This window comes from Ambystoma mexicanum, chromosome 5p (assembly GCF_040938575.1).
Source record: "Ambystoma mexicanum isolate Mex_15411 chromosome 5p, UKY_AmexF1_1, whole genome shotgun sequence".
NCBI lineage: Eukaryota > Metazoa > Chordata > Amphibia > Caudata > Ambystomatidae > Ambystoma > Ambystoma mexicanum.
The window spans coordinates 183672275-183695645 of record NC_090930.1 but is presented as its reverse complement, the minus strand read 5'-3'; the positions used below and the strand labels follow the sequence as shown (position 1 = coordinate 183695645).

Here is a 23371-nt window from a genome sequence, read left to right as displayed (position 1 = left end):
TGAAATTGCAAATATGTGTAAAGTACAAGCCAGCAGCCCCCGTCTCTGCCTCAATGAGATTTTAACATTTGTCGCGCACCACTCCATCACATCGTGGTGCATGCACTCCGAGCTCAAGCAAACCCCCCCCGAAACCTCCCACACACATACACACCCCAATCGCTCCCCACACCCATAATGCTACATGCTCTTTCTTTAGTCCCAGATGCTCGTGTTACAATAAAACATGGCATCTTTAAGGTACTTTACTGCTTGGCAGAGCTAGTTCTGTGCAATGTCATATACTAGAAAGAATGCAGATGTCTGTGCGGAATAGATGGGTGTGGAGGATTAAGTGTCATTCATTGGGTAGAATGTGTTTTGTAGAATGTTCCGCATGTAAGGCTTCTGCTAAGAGGCACTTAAAAGCAGATACATATTTGTGGCTGTGTAGTGTGACTGCACCATCTGTTTGCGTATCTGTCTCTCTCTAAAAGAAACATTAACTGAAGTTACTGTTCCATGTTATGCAGGCAGCCTTATAAACTCCCTGAGAAATGTTCAATTTCAGGGATGTGATGATTACAGTGAGTAGCCTAAACGTCACAATGACTCTACATTTATGTTACCAATGACAATATAACTCACGCCTGACATGGCTTCGTAGGTACCATTGAGTGCTTCCTATTAGAATATTGATGCATGAATGATGAGCAGCTCAGGAGAATGTAGAGTGGGTCTGTGAGGGAATGTTCCATGAGTGTCAGTTCGGGGCCTGAGCTGGGTATGATAGGATTGCCGGTGGGTCTGCTCCTTTTATCTGTATTGTAAATACCTATCCCTGTTCCTGTCTTGTGTAGTACTGTATATACCAATGAGAAACTGGTTTACTGTACATATGTACCTATGTATAATAAAGCTCCACCTGGACTAAATCAATGGCTCCACAGCTGGTCTGTGTTTGAGTGCTGAGCCCAACTTGAATGACAATGTGGAGAGTTTACAACAGTCACATATATCATCCCCACTGGCATCATCAAAGATATGAATAAGGCCAGGCTCTGAATGTACCAGTCAAAGGGCTTGCCTACAAACCAAGCATTAGCACTGAATACCCACAATATCCACTGTGCTTGGCTTGAAAGCATACTCTGTGAAGACAGTTCACTGCAACGGCTTATGCCTATGAACTGTGACTATTACTGTTACCAATGTTTCCCTCTGGGCGTTGTTCACAGGCCATGGACTACAGGAAATGGAAAAGCGCCATTACCTATGCTCATAATACCCAAAGGCCATTGCTGGCAGTATTGCCACAGGAATCCTAATTCTACAAATTGTAGGGATACCACCCGTATGGACATAGGATCTGCTGAAGTACTCAACCCCAGAGTACTGTTTATGGGACATGGACAGTGGCTTGCCCCAAATACAATGCCAATACATGCAATCTATTCATGGCAAGTGCTACCCTGGAGAGTTGCCTGCAGCCTTGTCCTTCCCTGCTGTATCCCTGGGGTATGGACACAGGGCATGCCCTGCAGATGCTGCACACCCTAAATACATGCCCTGTAAGTAGTGAAAACCCTAAAAACAATATGGATATGCTTTCTTCCCTAACGCCATGCATATAGTGCAGATGTTATACGCAAGGCCATCACAGAAGTCAATGATGATGATGTGTAAGTGTCTGTCTGGCATTTCAGTGTAATGCGTCTATCTATCTATCTATCTATCTATCTATCTATCTATCTATCTATCTATCTATCTATCTATCTATCTATCTATCTATCTATCTATCTATCTAGGGTTTTGTATTTCCATAGGGGGCATACTGAAGATCACTGGGAGGGACTGAAGGCCTTGCATCTCTTGCTCTCTACAGGAGGTCCCACTCCTCGTACATTGGTACCTTGTGGCTGTGTAATCATGGCCGCCCATACTCTTGATTCATGATTACTTGTTTTGACCCCTCAATGGAGCAGGCCGTACATGGGGCTGAAGGGTGGGGGAATTGCTAGGCACACGTGATTCTAGGTCGATGTTTATATCTTTGGGGATGGAGCACAGGACACTACATAATGAGGTAATTGATTTTCAACATTCTCGGTGGACTCACTGTGCTATCCACATTGTGTAACCACGAGCAGCAGGCCAGACATGTAAGGCCGCATTGTTCAACTTTCATTTCATATTTGCTTTTTTTATTAAGGCAACACATGTATAATTCATCTTGACATTAACACGGAACATTCATGCAGCCTTTACTCTACATCTATGTCTGTAAATATGTTCTATGTAAAGTGCTTTGACGAAAGTGATATACACATAACACATCATTATCCTTAACTAGGTGTGGACTTGGGAGGCAGGCCAAAAATGGGGTAGGCCATGTGGGAGACCTCAGGCGGAACCACAGTTTTGAGCCAGGGATTCCCTGACCCGGTGAGGGTGCGTTGTGTGTGCAGCCGGACTGGGTCCCCCCTGACAATTACAGGCAGGCTACACTGAAAAGTGGGACCACCAATGGATGATTTATTAAAGGCAGAGAAGTAGGCTTATTGTCAGCAGAGTGAGTTGGGCACACTGGATACAGATGATTGGCAGCACTGGGCTGTGGGCACAAGGCGGGGGCATTGATTGCAGGCATACCAGCTAGACACACCCACTTTCATGGGACACGGGGGCCTGTGGAGTACACTAGGATGTGGGGGGCACCAATGGAAGAAGGAAAGGGTTGGAGTGGAAAAAGCTGAGTGGGGAGGCACTGGGAAGGAAGAGAGAGAGCGAGAGCGAGACTTGATAGAGGGGAGAGAGAAAAAAGAATGGACAGCTGGGGAGCAATGAGAGAGAGTGGGAAGTGAGGAGGAAAGTAGGACAGGGGAGAAAAAGGGCTGGTAGAGAGGGTGAGGGCTGAGAGAAGGGGGAAAGAAAGAGAGAGAGAAAGAGACAAAGAGGGAAAGAGAATGAGAGAGAGAGAGTTAGACAGAGAGAAGTAGAGAGAGATACACAGAGACTGACCGAGAAAGAAATAAAGAGAGAAAGCGAGAGAGAAAGCGAGAGACACAGAGAGCGATATAGAGAGCGGGAGACAGAGAGAGAGACAGAGACAGAGAGAGAGACAGACAGAGAGATCGAGAAAGAGAGAGACAGAGAAGGGCAGAGAGAGGGATACAGAGAGAGAGAGAGAGACAGGGGCAGAGACAGGGGTAGTGATGGCTGAGAGAGCAACCGGTGGAAAAACAGAGCCGGCTGGGGGAGAAAGAGAAAAATAGAGGCGGGAAAGTAGATGGTGAAGTACAAACAGGGAAATTGGTACCTGCTAAAGGGCCTCGACCCATACGTTCAGCACCCCATGACAGGCAACCCAGAAAGAGAGCCAGAGCCCACCCACACCCCCATGATGAACACAGCTGTTACCAGGGTCCAATGAGGAAGGGGGTGGGAGTCACAGGTTGTAGGGCAAACACATGCAGGGGCAACAGATGCTGTCACTGGGGAGGGGAGGACGTTTCTAAGGACATGAAGGGGCCAACAGTAAACAAGTGACATATATGGGAAACACAAATGAGGGCTGTCAGGGGTCCACACGTGGAGACTGCCATTTCCACACAGTGGCCAGACTACAAACATTAAACATATACATTTGTCTGTCTCATTTCTCTGCCTTGGGTTACCAACAACATTCACCTTTTTACACATCCGATTCTTGCTCTATGTCTCTTCTGGCTCTGGTTTGGCAGTCCCAGAATTGAGCCAGGATTTACAAAGCATGTCTGTGAGCTCCTCGTTTATCCAGAAGACCATCATTGTCCTTTAATACTACCCCAAAGCTGCCTTGTAAATACAATCTCTATGTTATCACAACACACACAAGGTTGCATCACCTATCTCTGAATCTGAGTACACATATTTTGGGACTAACACACATCCATATTAATACCAAACATTCTCCCCTCCACGCTCTGACTTCACCTTCTTTTCCCCATTTTCCCTTTTTCATGGTTACTCCAGAATAGCAGTCTGGTTTTCCGGGGTGGAGGTACAATAAGCTATTTACTGACAAGGGAAAGCATTCTGAGTGGTGGTGATTTGCTGCTATGCAGAACATACTAACATAGCAGAACATAAAGTAAATACAAGGCACATACCATATGCACATTATAAATATGTATCATTAAACTGTTGCATACAACATACAAATATCCTTAGAGATATATAACCTACAAAGCATACAGATTACTTCAAAGAAGCTGCATTACAAATACGTAAACAAATGTAGCATTAAAAGTAGCAAACAATATTTTTAGTTTGTGTAGTATTATTTAAGATAAATAAATGTTTACAGTTAAAGAAATACAATGTTATATAATTTGCATTTAAAAAGTGAAGTAAATACGCAAGTAGAAAACAGATAAATGCGTTTGAAAGGGACAGTGAAGGCTGACTTTTTAGCTGGATGTACTTTGTTTTGGTTGTGTTGGTATCTTAAAGTTGGCATTTCTAAATAATGTGGACTTTGGGGCACTTTTATAAACATCTGTGGATGCAGACAAGCCAGAGCACTTTGCCCCCACACCACACCTCTACATGAACAGACCGCACCCTGATTCACAAAGCGGACTTGCGAGGTTAGGGTCGGTCAGACTCAGGGCGCAATGTACTTACAGCCGGTCCCTCCATACATGTTCAAAGGTAGCATGAGTTCCAACACTTGGTGATACTTTGAATCACTGGGCAGAGGTGTGCCAGGCACTAGGGTCAGTCCTGTACCCACATGGTGTCAGTGATAGCACTTTTCGGTGGTGGGTCGAAAGATACAAATGCATTGTTATGTTTGGGAGGTGGAAATGTAAAGGCATGAAAATGTCTGTTTTGGACAGAGCAAAGTTGCCACAGGTGTGGTAAGATGTATTGAGGCATTAGACTTTCGACCACGGCTAGCCTGCACCATAGCAGACCAGGTGCAGGGGAAAGAGACACGATCAGTATATGTATTGCTCTATCTAGAAAGGATGCCTCAATGAGGAACCGGTCCTTTTATCAAACCTGTGAGATTTACTTTTTAACAAATGTAACAACAGCAACTGCAGGTAACCAATGCAGACCAACAATTGTCCAAGAAATAGTTTCAGACCTACAGAAACTGACTGAAAACGAGACAATGGGCCTCATTACGACCCAGGCGGTAAGTTACCGCCTGGGCCGTGACTTTACCACCATGGCGTAAACTACGTTTACGCCATGGTGGTTGGCGGACTTACCGCCCCATTCCGACCTTGGCGGGGCGGTAAGTCCCCAATCCCCATTTACCCTTCCCCATTCCCATTTTCGCCCCATAGGGCATAATGGGAGTGGGGAAGGCGTTAATTACGCCACCGTAAATTACGGTGGCGTAATTAACTCCATGGTCCCTTAGCGCCATGGATTTTAACACCTGCTAAAAGCAGGTGTTAAATCCGCCATGGCGCTAAGGGACCTCGTACTCAGGCGGTAAGGGTCGGCGCTGTTTACGCTGCCGTAAACCCCTTACCGCCTGGGTCGTAATGAGGCCCAATAAATGGTACTAGAGATCGCAACAGCCAGTTTAAAACCACCAACTCAGTTAATAAGGGGAACATGTCCCATGTTCTGGTTTCACTTGTGTACAAACTCTAATGGCAAATATAGGCGTTTACCTGAAACACTAATGTTTATTAGAACCCGGCGAGAGCACAATCAGAATGAAACAAGCATTCTGATTGGCCCTCGCCGGGGCTTTACCCGGTCGAGAATCCAGCAATTCTCGGCCGGGATTCCAGCCAATTAGAAGGCTTGAAGCGGGGCCATACCCGCTCTGAACCTCCCCACAGCTAAGAAGCTGCCTTTGCCCCCCGCAGGGGACTCAGGTTTTCTTTTTTTTAATTCCCTTCCATCCCACCTCTCGTCCCCACCCCACTTACCTTCAGCCTGCTTTGTCCTCGGTGGGGGACAATGGCAGCCTCCAGCCGTGTGGAGACTCGTAGCGCCTCCACACGCGCTGGGAACGCTTCTGTTCCCAGCGTGTCCGCTCCCGATGGCTGCCATGGAAAGGGAAAATGGACTCTGTTTTCCCTTTCCTGGCAGCCATTTTCTTGGTCGTTTTTTTCTTCTTCTTTTTTCTGTCCCTAAAATGCTTTTAGAGCCCCGGTCACGCAGATCTTGCGGGCCCGGGTACTAATAGCTATATACCCCTACGGCTACATGCCCCTCGCGGTGGGGGCATTACCGACTCTGGTAAGCCCCGCGGTCTTCGTTATAATGCAGTATCTTAGATGATTGTACTTAGAATTTACCTCAAGAATAGTTCAGGTGAACATATCTAATAACAATGCATAACTGATTTGGAAAAAAGCTGAATTTTGAAACAGTTAACTTCTTACTAATAAATCAGCACTAGCATTGGTCTAGTGTAATGCCACTCTTTCAAATAAAATACAGTGTGGGGGTCTTTGATATATGCTTTTACTGCCCATTTCCACTGAAAGAAAATAGAGAACCTTCTGATTTATAAACTGTTTCCATGACCTCTGATAAATAATGTACAGTAAATACATTTTCAAAACTTTGTCCATATTGTTGGGTCTACTCACTGTCAATGTAAAGATAAGAAATGTTTAACAAACTATGTGCAAATTGTTAGAAAATGAGAAACCCTCCGTGGTTGAAAGTATATTCATGTTAGAGAAACATATATGTTCATTGAGATTGGAGAACCAAAAAAGGTCAAAGCATTTTGAGATGGAGGAAGCATTTGAATGCAAATCTTTGAGAAGAGAGAGCAAGAAGAAGGGAATTCCAATTTCTCTAAAGGCACAGGAACAATCCCAATCCCAAATAAACCCTACAATGCCCTACAGTAAAACACAAATACATGAATCAGTGTTGAAAGCAAAGGAAAGGCGTCTACTCACGGCAATGAGTTGATACGAGTTGTTCATCATCGCTATGAGCATGTTGAGTAACACTACAAGGGATATGACATTGTACGTTCCGAACATAGTAGCCCCGACAAATTCAGTAAATTCGTGTCTCGCTTTCACATTGGTTACGTAGAGGTTCAGCAAACCAAACACTGACCAGAAAAGGGACTGGAGCGTCTCAAATAACCTGTGAAGAAAGATATACATTTATTATAGAAAAAACGACTATTTGCATTGCAAAATATTGTTTTAATTTTAATTCCTTTTTCTTCATCACAATTATGTTGTGTTCAGAACTGAAAATAGCGCGAAATTGTCTTTATCAAAATATGGAGGATTATCTGCAGTAAAAACCTCTCACGTACCAGCACAGATATATACCAGACGCAGCCAAATCCGTGTTGGATCTACTCTGAACACCCTTCTCTGCAAGGGAATGCAGGTAACTCTAGACATCTTTTGGCCTGGATTGGCCTCATCAGTGAGCTGCAGTCTGAGTACTGTGCAGAAGGGGTGTGTTCTAGCAGTTTCAGCTCAAGTGGTCCCTTTAGAGGCAGTGTCAGTCACATGGCAGGTTTTCTTCCTGCAGTTACCCAGGCCAGCTAAAGAACCACTAAATGGAATGCTCTCCTGAAGAATGCCAAGGCTTGAGAAGCATTGGGCCTCATTATAAGTGTGCTGGGCTGAAGAAAATGATGGTAACTCCTGCTCCGGCATTTTTCTGAACCAGCACACTTCAAGTTTGCTGGTAAGGGCCATGGATCTCCTTCCAGGCCTGACCTATCAGCCACTACCGGCAAATAAATGCCTGAATCACTGGCACCTCTTCTAAGTGATTCAGGCAATTCCATCCCATGGAGTCCCATGGGAATGGAAACTTACTGGCTCTCCGCCGCCCATAATCAGGCGGCGGAGGTGGTAAGGCAGGTTTGCCGGTATCCCTCCAGAATTACTGGCGGGATACTGGCAAACCTGTAATGAGAGCTGTATTTCCTTTCCGCCGTTTTGTGATGTTTAAGTGACATTTGTGGTCACAGGCGCTTTTGTTTTCTTCAGTTCTGACAACTTATTTGGTTTGAGACCTTTTTACTTACAGTAATGAGGCCCCAAACCTGTTTGCCAGACATTTTGGAATACCATTATGTAATCAAAGTATGCATTTTGACATTTAGCGCAAACAAACCATATTGTGCTTGAATACTGCATACTTGAGGTTTTACACAAAGCTGCAGAATACGGAAAGGCCAACACATCTTCTTGAGTACCACCTCTGAACATTAGCTAAAGCATCCAGCTCCTGTGTCTTTAAGACTTGTATGGATGGATGGTGGAACAATGAAGTGTGAAGGCAAAACCTCCTTTGGCTTTGTGATGGGTGACACCTGCACTGGAACTTGGGGCATAGTGTGCCATTGGCCGGTGGGGCTGTTACCACCATGTGCTGAAGAGCCATGTTAATTGAGGTGATCGTTTGATCCTCTCTGGTGGATTGGAGTGTCTAACTATTGGACTAAAGTTCATTTCAAACTAGAATCCTGCGACATCCATGCCCCCCTCCTGCCCATGATTGCAGCTCATCTGGCCTTGTGCCTTGTTGGTGGGACTTTGACTATTTGACCTATACTTAAACCATTTCACTGATTCTGTGTGTAATGATTTCCATTGGGTGGCTATTGGCCCCTCTGTGCACCCTCTTTTCACCAAAAACCTGCAGAGCGTTGATGATGATTTCTGTGTTCAGACCACACTGAAACCCCACTCGTAAGGATGATCTGTTTCCTCTCTTGTCCCTCTGAAACCCTACTCCTGAGGAATATCTGTTTCCTCTCTAGTTCCTTTGGCTTTTATCTTTTTCAACTTTGTAGCATTTATGTTCTTCTTTCATTTCTTTATTTCTTACACTTTTCTGTCCTTTGTAATATTGTCTCATTTCATTCATGCCTCTTTGTCTAGCAATCCCTTTGTGGGGCGAACACGGTGTCTGTAAAACAATTAAGTAAATCAAGAGAGAAAAGGAAGCACATTTCAAGGTTTATCGAGCGCTTAGTAATAGCCGGTAACCTGTTTGTACCTGTTTTTGCAAATTAGATTACAGAGTTTAGGGAGCTCAATAAAATATCCAGCAAGCCAGACTGGATCAGGATGTTTCCCTTGGGTTTTTGGGATTTGTAGAATTTGAGGCCTAGCTGAAAAGGGTTCAGCAATGTATAGGCCTTGGCTTTGCAATGAAAATCTGGAATCAGGATCAAGCAGGATGAAGAAATCAGGAACAGGACGCCACGCAGGAAATAAGGAAGAAAGTCAGGAATCATTGTGTTTGTGTGTTCTCAGGTTCCCCTATTTATCATGCCAAATGACATCACTAAAGTATATGACAGGGGCAGGCTTACTACCGACACCCATAATGCTAGGATTGGGCAAGTGCATATCCGCTTTGCTCTTCGTTGATTAGATCATAGAAATGGATGCCATGTTTATTGTGTTACTTTTTACAGTGTCTAGAAACTTCCCCTAGCTACTGGAACCAAAATCTACTTTTGCCATAAATCCATATTTATACAGTTATAACCTCTAAGAAAATCAGATACACAGGTTACATATTTTGTGGGTCACATTTCAATCCAATGCTACATTTTGGCAATTTTAACCATGAAAGATTTGGCATAAAATTTCCCAATTTACACAGATGTGCATTTACCACTGGGATGTGTGTACAAAATGCTATGTGGGCAATATCAATACTTTCCCCACAATCTGTCATTCTTTACAACTTCTGTTTCTTATGCAGTACTGCGTTCTACCAAGTTTTCACAGAAAAAGCATAAAATTAGATTTAAAACTACCAACTTTCATATTTTTCCTCATTCTTGCTGCAAAGTTAAATGTTTTGAAGTTCAGTTACAAAATAGACTTTTTAAAACCAAAAGGAAGTCTATTGTCACTTAATCCGTTTTTTTCCTTTTCCCCAACTACAAGCAAATGTCAATTCCTTTGAAGCAGGATGAGGGGCCTTTCTCTTGACTGAAGTTTACTGTCCCTCCCACTTGACAGGTGAGAGTCACAGCATGCTATTGTCTCAGCCTATAGCAAAGACGAATGTCTGAGGACGACTTGGGAAGTCCCGGGTATTCAAAGCCTCCAAGCTAGCAATTAGCCTTTCCTGTGCCAGAAGTTTATGAGGTGTCACCCTTTCTCAGGGCTAGCACTGGTAGAGCAAGTTTATTTTTATATATAGTTTGCCAACTCAGCCTGGGTTTTAGCTTTGATTTCCTCCTTTAAATCTTGACTTTAAACCTATAGCATTAAAACAGTTTATAGGTGGATTTTTAACTGTAGCAAATCCTTTTACATTTCTAAATAATTAAGCCTCTACACAACAATATACTTTAAAATAGGCGATTTTCACCTTCATTCAGGAAAAAGCACATTTAACTTATTTCTTTAAACTTGGTTTTCACCTGCAGCAAATATACACTTTGTGCAGCTCTCGTTCTTTCTTTGAGTGCTGGAGTTGTTTGCATCATGGATGCGTATCAGGCATCTGTTTAGCGTCTTTCTCTTACAACTGATTCTTTAGATACAAGTTTTAGCTGCGTTTCCCGTGGAATATGAAAACAAAGCCCTGGTTGTTTTTCCAAAGATATTTTTGACAGGAGCTGTCATTCAAATAAGACCCAGTTCCTCTGAGACACATTGAATGATCCTGGGCATTGCAGGGCCCTTTTTAATCATAGTGGTTCATGAGAAATGATGGATTTAGTGCCAAACAGCACTTTGAAGGTTGAAAAGTGATATTTTAAAAAGGCATTTTTGGTTTTTTCAGCCAAATAAATCTGCCTCTTTCACTTCACCCTATGTTAAATGTTGCAGAGCACACTGACATACTCCTGCAGTGGGTACTCTGTTCCACCCCACCTGAAATGTGGGTGGCAGGGTAGTGCCAGCATTTTCTGGTTGTTACAAAAATGCAGTTTCGAGATCTTGGCGCGCATAGGCGTCAGCGCAGCCATTTTGTGCTGTTTCTTGCACCAATACAGTAAAGTGATGTAACATAGCACAGCTGAGTGGGTCAAAATATCCCACACCTCTCTTGTCCCCCTGAAACCCCACTCCTGAGGATGATCTGTTTACTATCTTGTCCCTCTGAAACCCCACTCCTAAGGATGATCTGTTTCCTGCCTTGTCCCTCTGAGACCCCACTCCTAAGGGTGACCTGTTTCCTTTCTTGTCCCTCTGAAACCCCACTCCTAAGGATGATCTGTTTCCTCTCTTGTCCCTCTGAAACCCCACTCCTAAGGAAGATCTGTTTCCTCTCTAGTCCCTTTGGCTTTTATCTTTTTCAACTTTGTAGCATTTATGTTCTTCTTTTCATTTCTTTATTTCTTACACTTTTCAGTCCTTTGTAATATTGTCTCATTTCATTCATGCCTCTTTGTCTAGAGAACCCTTTGTGGGGCAAACACAGTGTCTGTAAAACAATTTATTAAATCAAATTTAACAGAGAGAAAAAGAAGGATATTTCAAGGTTCATAGCGCGCTTAGTAATAGCCAGTAGCCTGTTCGTACCTGTTTTTGCAAATTAGATTACAGCGTTTAGGGGGCTCAATAAAATATCCAGCATTCCATAATTCTCAGATGTGGAAGGAAAAGGATTAGAACTCTGGGCACTCATTTCCATGGTCGATGACGCCTGCTGCCAAACTCTGGGGATCAACAGGAAGATGACTCTGTGGGCACGATGCTGCCCAGAGATAGGGAGATAGGAGCTATGGAGAGGATCCCCTGGCCACCTTGCTTTTGCCTCCCCAACATTTGGCAGTGGACAGTAACATTGAGTCCACAAGGCACGCTGGTTTTAAAATCCTGAGAACCTGCCAGATAAAGGCATATAGCTCCACCTCTCAAGTGAGAGAACCAGAACTTTGTGCCACAGAAACCCAAACTTACATCATAAAGACAGGCTTTGCCTTCAGTGCAAATGCTATCCCTTGTCTTAATGAACATAGTGCAGGCTGCATCGCTGGCTTAGCCCTCATTTTAATGGGGCTGCATTCTGAGGGATGGGGAAACTGCACTAAGCCGTGGTCCTCAGGATACCATGTTTTTAGTCTGTGACTATCCAGTCATGGGGAGCCCAGCACAACACTCATTGTAACATTCCTGGGTTCCACGGCATAAAAGTCCCCCACTGGCAATACACATAATCACACTTCCCGCCAATAGACTACACAGAGTGAGCCCGAGGGAATATCAAGCTTACCCAGCATCTTGCCAAAACATGACACACATGCTAGGAGCCCCACTATCACCAGCCCAGCCCAGGCAGCCAGAGGGAAATATAAGAAAGATGCATCTGATATCTAAAAATACCCAACAGGACTATTATAGTCTTTGACCCATCTCCTGAACACTAACCAACCCCAGTCCATACACAAGGATGCCTCACAGGTGCAGATACTAAAAGGAAGGCCCACCCAAGCTGATGTGAACAGTAAAACAGCCAAGCATACTAGTCTTGAAGGGTGGGTTGTAGGAGCAGGACGCTCACATTTGGTGACAGTTGGAATGCTGTGGAAGACCAGGAGAATGCCAGAGTGAAACAGACCAGAGAGCTACTGCCTGGGAATATCAGTGAAGGTGGCGTGAGCTGAAGGAGTGAGGAAGGTGGTGGCTACATGAGAAGTGGAGCAGAAAGAGGTGGGGTGGCGAGTTAAATGAACTCCTTATCCTATTGTATGAGTAAGCAAAGCCACAGGGGACTGGGTTGGTCGGCCTACTACTTGCCCACTACGTTGTGTGCCTTTCAGAGGGTGGATAGAGTGGGATTGCTAGAGCTCATCTTGCCCCCAGAGATGCAGTATCCCTTTGAATCAAGAGGATAGGGACTAGAGGTTCAAGCATGCCCTAGGAGACTCAAACACCAACAGTGGAGAAAGCAGCTGAAGTAACACATGAATAATGATAACGGAATACCATTGAACACGTGTAACAAAGACAACAGGGTTTCTCGAATACCTCCCCACCACAGCACTTTCACCACCTTGCAATCCAAAGAAAAAACAAAATACAGAGATTCGCAGACCGCTGGACCTGGAAAGAAACACCACAAGGAACTCATTTAAGCTACTTATCTTTTGAGCAAGATGGGGAATGCTTGTGGCCACTTGAATCAGTGGGCTTCGCTTGCACGAATCTGCTGAACATCAAGGAATGCCGAAGAAGAACACACACTCCCGTTTGTGAATCCAAACTGGCACAGAAGGGTCTGGCCCTTCTTAAAGTCTCTGGGCAGAGCATTAAGCAGTTCAAATGCCAAATAAACCCCAACCAAAACCAAAAAGGGAACTGAAAATGGGTTCTAAAGCAACACTATATGAGAATTAACCAATCAGAACAGGTAAATCACAACCCACAAGGGAAGAACCAATCCTGGGCTCATTTAGGAAATGAATCACCGACCCATCAATATAAAAGGGAAGACTGGAAGGATGTGGAAGGACTTACATCCCTCCTGTAAACATGGGAAGAACACTACCCAGGAGCAGGTGTTACATGTTCTGATTAGTGCATACCAGCTACACTGGCAAGGTTACTCGTATGGTGCAACCAGAGGAGCTAAAGCTGTGTTGAAGCGACCACCTATCGTGGGGTCCTATCCACAGAGGAATGCCCTGAAGGTGAGGCATTTCCTTGAGAAACCTGAGAAGAGGAAACCCTGGCAGGTGGTAGAACATATCATATTTCGGAAAAGGAGCCTGAATGTTAGGGGTGAGAAATACCCTTTACTGTCAAAGGTGTTGCATGGAGAGCAACCAAGGTCATGGTGAGACATGGAAGAACTCTCAAAACGAACTAAGGACATGGTGACTCCTAGGAGTAGTTTGAGAGGCATCAATATCACATGAGACCTGGCAGAGTTCTCAGAGAGACTGAGGTCATGGAGAGACCTGGTAGTTGTGTGAGGAATCTGAGAGGAACCAAGTTCATGGGGAGTAGTGGGAGTAGTTTGAGTGAATCTAATTTCATGCTGAGACCTGGGAGAATTTTTAGTGAAACCAAGGTCATGGAGAGACCTGAGGGGTATGTGAGAGAAACCCACATTACGTAGAGACCTGGGGTAAACCAGAAATAATCTGAGGCCTTCAGATGTGCTACAGAAGCAAAAGCCCATAGGGAGGACTGATGAATCTTTGATAACCAGGATCCTGTAGAAGTCTGAACTGTGAGTAGCCCCAGGAGGGGGGGGGGACTGCTCAGGAATGTATTTGCTACATGATTTCTTGATATAATAAGGATGGATATTAAAGGATATTTTAATGATCATTTTCTTGTACAAACCTGGAGAACTTGAATTGTAGATTAGGGTTAGCCTGGAGGAGAAAGGTCTAGAAAAGGTTTTGGCATTCTGTTGGCCATCATCGTTTGGCCTTTCGCTAGTAGAATAGTAATAATATTAATGATGGGAATTAGATTAGGGAGCCCTAGGAGGAAAAGAGACTTACAAGAATAGGTTTTAGACTTCAAGACATTAAACCTTTTGAGCATCCTCCAACCCATATGTTGATTTGTCACCTCCTTGATACTAGTTCATCAACAAATCCGTACAAATAACCTGATACAAAAACAAACCGAGAAATGACCTAATATATTTGACAGAAAATAGTAGGTAGTTTGGTATATGCATCGTAAATAATTGGCAGGGGTGGAGTAAGGGTATAAATTAGGATAGGAAGAGGTGAGCACAGGGTGCGGGATGACCCCCCCACCCCATTATTTAAAAAAATGAAAAACCAAACAGTTATTTTCGTTTTTTGGGCAAAAAAATGAGTTCATTTCTCAATTATTCAAATTTTCCATTCGTGCAGGCCCCACTTGGCAGAACTATTTTGGACAAATGGGTGTCCCACACACTCTTAGGAATAAAGTGTGGTTAGTGAACTGAGTTTGTTGCACTCCAGTGATATAGGTGGCTGTACTTCTTGAAAATTATAGAATCTTCCATCAACCAGATGGGCTGCTTTCACCCTGGAGACTTTGATCACATGTGGGGAAATCTAGACACACGGCATGACCCCAGACCCTGAATACATAAGGAAGTGTGGGTACATACAAGATTTTCAGTCTTGCATCAGATGTGTTTTGGGAGTTCGGGTAGAGTGTAGTTGTCCCCTATTTTTTTCCTTTCTGTTTGTAGCCTCCTCAGAATGATGTGCAATGCAATGTATATCCTATTGTCATGTATGATCAAAGTCCTTGCTCTCTATCAGTCTATCTATCTATCTATCTATCTATCTATCTATCTATCTATCTATCTATCTATCTATCTATCTATCTATCTATCTATCTATCTTATTTTTGTAGAGCACCACTTACCCGAAGACCTCAGAGCACTGACAATACAGACAACAAGAAAAGAAACATACATATGATCTAGACTGTTAATACTGCAAACTCCTTACCCTTTACCTTTGTCAAAAAGGAAGGTCTTCAAACCTTTCTTAAAAAGAGATAAAGATGGTATTGTCCGCAGCAAGGGAGGAAGTGCATTCCACAGGACTGGAGACCAAACATCAAAGTTGGTACCTCCAAGATTTTTTAGATGGGAATTTGGACCAACCAAGAATTCATCCCGATTAGACCTCAGAGCTCGTTTTATAGGTGCACTTTGGATCCGTGAGCAAAGATACAGAGGGGCATCACCTGCCTAAACCCTTGTAAACAAGGGAATTTGCCTTATGCTATACTCTTTGCTCCACAGGTATCCAGAGTAACTTCCGACGAGCCTCCGACAGATGCACTCATTTCCCAAGCCCACATACCGTATGCACAGCTCCATTTTGTGCAGTTTGCAGTTTCTTAATATTAGACTGTGAGGTGCCAACCAAAAGCCTTTTACAGTAATCAAGATTTGCATTATTAGTGGCAGATGCAACTACCACCCTGTTCTACTCGGATAGAGACGGTTGTATCTGCCGCAGTGTTCTGTTTATATAACAGCATGATGAACTCAGATGTGCCACATGCTTGTTTGATGTTAGTTGTGAGTTGAAATAGACTCCCAGCATTTTAACATGCTGGGTGACGGGAATGACATTGCCCACCTTCTGGAAACAACGGTATTGGGAATGCATTTTCTTTCTTTAACCTCGTACTGGTTCCAATGATCAGCAACTCGGTCTTCTCATTGTTAAGGGCTAATGAATTGTCCACCATCCATGACTGGATCCCCGAAAAGACTTGGTTGACACTTTCCACATCCTTGGAATAAACCCCAAAAAGTTCAAGAAGAATCTGGGTGTCATCCCCATAGTTAGCGAACTGTACAACCAGACTCTCCAAAAGGTCACATAAGGACTTAATATAAGAATTAAATAATAGGGGAGAAAGGCAGGATCCCTGTGGCACACCACAGGTCAGGACCACAGCAGAGGATTGGTAGTAATTTTAATTACTCTTGCTTGTCTAGGCAGGATCCAAACCACTTTGCAGCAGTACCTGAACATTTCCATATTGTGACAAGTCGCTCAATCAAACGCCCATGATCAACTAAATCAAAAGCAAACAACATGAGCACTACAATCTGGCCTTTAACAAAAGTTTTTACAATATTTGATTTTAAGTCCAACAACGTCGTTTCCATACCGTGTTTTGAAGGGAAACCTGACTGTCCTACCCCAAGTATTTTGTGTTGCTCAACAAATTCATAATATTGAAGATAGGCTATTTTGTAGAACAAATGGGATGTTCATTATGGGGTGGAAATTAGCGGCTACAGTTGGATCTAAATTATATATTTTTTTTAAAGAGGAGAAATCCGGGACAGTCTTTAAACGAGGTAGCAGGGAAGATGTCACCTTTACAAGACAGCGGTTTTAAGGCTTGCACAATATTATTAACCGCAGATTCAGATAGTTCCTTAAAAGACAAAGGTACTGTTGAATCTGGGGATTTTTCTGTAGCAACTTGCGATTGGGGTTCATCCACTTACTTGTTCCCCCAGCAGCATAACACGCTTAGCAATAGCATCTTGGTGGCAGGTGACTTTCTGACCTGAATGTTCTGACACCAACTATCATCAACCACAATTAGGTTTAGTAGGTTTTCCTTCCAGTTCATGCAGGATAGAAAAGGGTTAACGTGAACTAGATTTAGCGGTAGTAATTCTGTCATTAAAGATGATTTGCATAGCTATCAAAATAGCCTCTTTACCATTTTTGACTGCCGCATTATAAGCCACGAGTGTGGAGATACAATAATTATTTCTCCATTCTCCAACGCTGTTCAGCTGTGCGCTTGTTTTTCCTAAGAGCAATTATCTCAACAGTAAACCAGTCATTATGCTTAGAGATCTTTTTAGGCCTAGTAGGACATAGAGTGGCCAGGGTATCAAAGTAATGATTCCCAGAGACGTGTCATTAGGTATGCTGGCCAGTTGGAGCAGCACAGATGAGAACACCTCAGAGGTTACTTTTGTTATTTCTGACCATGACAGGTTTCATTACCTCAGGAGAAAAAGCAGTCAAAGAATGAGACAATGTCAGACTAAAGGTAATACATGAGTTGCCACATCAGGGACAAACATCCACCCTAATAGGTGAGATGTTAATATTTCTGCTTAATATCCAATCCACTATGTGTAGGAGTCTTTATGTTTTGTAAAAAGGCAGACGCATCCAGCATATTCAGAAGACCTGTAGCATTCAAAACCAAAGGACTGTCTTCCCACAAATTTAAATCCCCCAGTGCAAAAGCATGAGAGGAAGACTTCGGAGAAGTACCCAGAATAGCCAACAGTTGCTCTTCGATATCTACTTTTATTTTTCGTGGCCTATACAGTACTAATATACTCATGGTGGATATTGCACCAATACTAAGTTTGACCATCATAGACTCACAGTAATCTAGATCCGATATAACTGTACTGCACATTTTTAGATGATCTTTGTAGATCACGGCAACTCTGCCACCCCTAGACCCACCACGGTGAGCTCGTAAAATGTTATATCCATCTGGGGTAGCAGCAAGAGAGCCATGAGTTGCAGACTATTGAAGCCAGGTCTCCATATTCGCAAACAAATCAACCTGCGACTCAAGTATATAATCCGCAAGTTCTGCTGCATAGGTCAGAGAATCGGGAGTGTCCCAGTCAGCTGCGTTGCAAATGGGGAGGTTATCAAAAACCTGTGAGTCGCACTGGAGACAGTAGGGGCGTGTTTCTTAGCACGCCAAAAAATGGTTGAATGGAGTTGAACACTGTCACACAGGATGCCTCACAAACTGAAAATCTATCTACTATCTATCCTAAGAAGTGAACCTGTATTGAACTTGAATGAATCATTTGACCTCAGAATTGAGTATAGCATGGTTCAACAAGTTTACTTATAAAAGCCAGATTATTAACAGAAATACATGATGCACGATCATTAATATGAGGCAAGCCAAAAAAGCTGAATTTCTGACAAAAAATACATAATATAATGTCATTAGAATGAGCCCAGCCCACACGTGTTTCACACCAATGCTCTTCTTCAGGGCTGATTGATGAGTTCTGTTCTGCAACTTTGAGAATCGTTTCAAACAATGCCAATGGGCAGTAAGTGTTTAACTGCTGCAGTGGTCAATGGTCTGAGAGTGGGGTTTGCTCAAGCTGGTGCAAGAGCACGTTACAAGAGCACATCAAGATGAGGACACAGAATGCATTATAGTCTGCCTTCATTCTGGTAATACTGGCTGGTCTCGCTCTGTCAGACTATAATCCAGCAATGGAATTACTAACACTGGTTACTGAGCTGTTACATCCGTCCTGTCCCGCCCTGTCCCACCCAGTCATGTGACCACCAAGTTTGTTACATGTAGGTGTGTAATGCATGCCAAGGTGTCCTGCCTGAAGGTCAAGATATAGTCCGTCGGAGCGAGACCAGCCAGTGCGACCCGAATGATGGCAGAAAGGACCAATCCCAGAGGTATGGATGGCCAAAGACCGCCAGAGCGGGACATGTAGGGTGTCAAACTTGAATGTAGTGAATCTATCCCCTGCCAAAGAGAAAGTCATTGTTTGATCAGCCCTTTTAGCATTCATGGGCCTGACCCTGTGGTGTATATAAAACACATTGGTCCTGCACAAGTCTGTGTACAGCTCTTTGCACTCTTAAAAACAACAGATAGAGCTGGACCGAGCCACTTACTGTTCCGCTTTTCGTTTGTGTTTCCTTTCACTGACATTAGATCAATTGGCCACACGGCGAAATATGGCTCAGCCATTGTAGCTTAAGCACAAGGGATTCAGCATGAGAAAAACGCTCAGGTAAGTGACTGTTTCAATTATACATACATGAGGTGCTTGTCTGCAATGTGAGATTCTTGCAGTATGGCTAACACCAGGTTCGCTAAGGGAAATCTATCTAAAATGTGGAACTTGTTGTGTGTTCTGTAACACGTTGTGCATACAGGAATTGCGATTATCCGCGTTATGACTTGTGTAATTCATTTAATTCTGCAATAGTACTGTGACCCAATACCAATTATTTTCTGCAGGGCCACGACTACAGTCTCCACATGCAGCATACAATGACGGTGTGTTAAGAAATGCTGCACACGTACATTGATGCAAGAGACTAGTGAGTATATCACTCTAATTTTTAATCGATGACTGTCCTGAAGAAGGTGGCTGTAAGAAATATGCACCACTGAAACTGGTAGACATCTGAAAAATATAATAAGCGTAGCACAGAACCTACCGACCTACACAGTTTTGATCTGATTAAATCCTGGACCAGTACGTCACAAAGGGCCCGGAAGTGGATCAGACATAATGTCTTCACACCTATATATTTATATCTTTTAACTTTGCTATTTTGGGAATAAGGCCCTCCTGTCTATAGGTTAATACATTGAGTTTTACCACAAATAGACAGGCAGACTTTTCCATAATCTCTTTGTAAGCATGAATGACAGACAGAATTGAAGAGGAGGAGAGCTCTTGAGAATTGGCCATTTGTGTCTTGTAAGAAACTACAAAACAATCTATTCTTTATGTCTTGTTATTCCATCCACTTTTAGGTAGGCGGCACACCAGCGCAGACCGGTATGATTAGCATTGCCTAACATTGCCCTCTCTAACAGTGCAGGGGCAATACAAGTAGATATTGATGTTACCTTCTCTACAACTTTGTATGAATGTAGAGCATCTTGCATTGCACTGCTATCAGGTGTGCTTGCCCTCTTTTGTGATAGCACCTTACCATTAGGGCATACCCTGTTTACTTAGATAAAAGGCTCCCTATTTTATTAATTTGACTCACCTTGAAACAGTCATGGATGTCCAGTGCTTGCCTGAAGCTCAACCCCTTCAATACGAGATTCCTACTGCTGACCAAGAACATTGAACAACGACATCCAGACCTGGGTCTCTGCAATACACGTCATGGGATGCACACTACAGCTAGCCAACTGGACCAAATCCCTTGTGTTTGACATTGACAGACACCTCTCCTTCAAACAGCACATAGCCAGGAAGACACAAAAGGCTTGATACTAATTTTCTCTCCTGCAGAAAATCAAGTCCTTCATGCCAGAAAACAACTTCAGATCTGCTACCCAAGTCTTGGTTCCCCCCAAACCCAGCTGGATGGTGGGAATGCACTTTTGGAAGGCCTGCCAGTGACTACCTGGGCACCACGAAGATATGTCCCACATGCTGCTACAAGACTCAAAGAATTTCACAAATTCAACCACATTACTGTAAGCCTCATGGAACTGCACTCACTCCCACTGAAAGTCCCAAGCTACCTCACTGCGAAATTCAACATGGCTGGATTCCTGTGATCCACTGGATGTCAGGACATATGCAGACTTGAACTACACTGGTACAGGAATGAAAGAACCAGAAGACAGGCCTTCTCCATCCATGCCCCAAGACTCTGAAACCTCCTCCCCTTCAACATCAGACTCGCTCCCCTCTATCTACAGTTCAGGAAGGAGCTCAGTATCTTTCTCTTCAAGGAATGAAGCCTCCCTAACACCTAGATCCACACACCCTCCACTTCCCACTCTGCCTGAGACTGGGTGATCTGCTTCCCACTGTTTCTCCCCCGGTTGCTCCTAGATCCCTTGCGTTCAAATTGACTGCACTGTCCCTCCCCTGCCGTTAGCTCCCTGCTGCCTTTTTTCTATGCACCCCTCATCGTTTTCTTACACCTATGATTGTACTGCGCTCTGTTGCTTCCCGAAGCTAACTCTGAGTTCAATAAATACCCTGATATTAAAATTGCTGCACTACAATGTAATGCCTCCATCACCCACTACATGAGTGGCAAGATGGCTTCAGGGGCATTAAGCAGGGATCTGAACAGCACCACTGAAGAGTTTTAAAACAAATATGACCTCCTCATTCCAGCCCCTGGATCTACCATGTTAAAATATTGACTCGGCCTGAAAATCCGACTGGCACTTACAATGATACCTGGATACTAAGTGAGTACCGTCACCCAAATGATGGGTTCCATGTTAGCATGTACGGAGGCACTATGCTGTACACATTTCACAAGGGTCTATTGTTCCAGCCCTAGAACACTCAGAAAATATAACCCTACGCATTTATTTATTTATTGGACGTTTGTATGGTGCCTATACACAAGTGTTTCCAGGCACCACAAGACAAGGGGGGGTGGAGAACACAGGAAATCCAGTAACAGTAAGGCCTTGTGACATTCAGATCATGCAAGTGCAATGATAATAAGTGCAGTTGGGAGGGGCCGCCAGGTCAGGGAGGAAGGGCTGGGGTGAGTGAAGAGGGAAGGGAGAAGTGCAGGAAGGGGGTTTCAGCCAGTTGATGAGAAAGACCCTGCACATCTGTTTAGATCATTTCATGTCAATATGGTAATTCACCTCACTTACGTTTACCAGCACACAGTAAGGCCCAGTCCACTTGTCCTGAAGGGCAATGGGTTTGACAGGCTCCATAATCTACACCCACTGGCCTGGAAAATAGACCATCACTGTGGCCTTATTGTCATGCCAGTGCTTCATCAGCTCCTGACTGGCCTTTAGGTTTCTCGTTGACGGTTGCATGTTCTTCGCCATTGTAGACCGAAGGCCAAGTACATAGTTCACCACATCTCATGTAGGGGATGAGCCATTGCTCTCCCATCCCAGTTTCACTAGACTTAGGGGACCTTATACAGGGTGTCCAAACAGAAGCTCAAAGGGGCTAAACCCTACTCTGTTCTGTGGCACCTCCCTGTAGGTGTACAGGGGCATGGCAGGAGAATGTCCTATTTTCTCCTGAGGTGCTCTTCCAAGCCACCTATCATGCCTTTCAGGGTTTTGTTGAACCACTAAACAAGTCCATTTGTTTTTTGGAAGGAAGGATGTAGAGAACCGGTAGGTGACTCCACACTCTTCCAACACAGCCTTGATATACACTGATATGAAGTTTGACCCCTGTACGAAATGACTTCCTTGTGGAATCCAACATGGGAGAATATCCCATTCAGAGCCTCTGCAACCACAGGTGCTTTGATGCTCCTCAGAGGGACAGACTCAGAGTACATTGTGGCATAGTCTACCACCATCAAAATGTATCTGTTCCCTGAGCTGGTTGCAACCACAGGGGCTTTGATGCTCCTCAGAGGAACAGACTCAGAGTACATTGTGGCATAGTCTACCACCATCAAGATGTATCTGTTCCCTGAGCTGGTTTGAGGATCCAAAGGACCCACAGTATCCCTTCCTATTCTCTCGAAAGGCTGCCCAACCATGGGTATTGTAATCAAGGGGGCTATTGTGGCACCACCTGACTTGCCAGAAGCTTGACAAGTTGGGCAGGAACTGACAAATTCCCTGACCTTTACGCCAAACTGCGGCAAGTGAAAGTGCACAGACACCTGGTCCGATGTCTTAGCCACTCCGAAGTGACCCACTAAAGGGATTTGGTGAGCCAAATCCAAAAGGAACTTTCTGTGGCACTGCAGAATCACCAACCTTCTTGCGTCCTTGCAGAAGAATCTTTTGGCTCACTGTACAGGAGTCCATCCTCCCAGTACACTTTGAACAGTCCAGGGGCGTCGCCCTTAGCCTTCCAGAGTGGGACATTCTTTCTGCGATGTGCAGAAGTCAGTCTGATCTGGACCCCCAACTGATGCAAACTCATCCAGCTTGGGCAGGTCCTTCAGATTTGCATCCACCTGGTCCTCCACCTCAGGATCCTGCGCTGCGCCAGGCAACTATGAAGTCTCTGAATCCCTCCTACCAAAGTAGGGTCCTCAGTGGCTACTGGCACCTCTCCTACAGGAGTAGGTGACTCAGCAGTCTGTGGAACTGGACTAGGGGCTACCGGCCATGCCGGTCCATCCAACAAGCCCTCTGAAAGTACTCCAGGCCCTAAGGCTCTAGGAGTGTTCAAAATGGCAATCTATTTGGCCTCGGTTGGGTAGCTGCTGCGACCATCTCGG

General features: G+C 44.2%; 1 protein-coding gene across 1 annotated transcript in view; it reads right to left on the bottom strand.

Moving 5' to 3' along the window:
- The window catches only part of TRPC5 (transient receptor potential cation channel subfamily C member 5), a 1352993-nt gene that overhangs the window by 225843 nt on the left and 1103779 nt on the right, over window positions 1-23371 (bottom strand). Inside the window, exon 7 of the mRNA XM_069612595.1 lies at window positions 6912-7107. Within this exon, the coding sequence (XP_069468696.1) occupies window positions 6912-7107 (196 nt within the window). The remainder of the gene's footprint in view (window positions 1-6911; window positions 7108-23371) is intronic.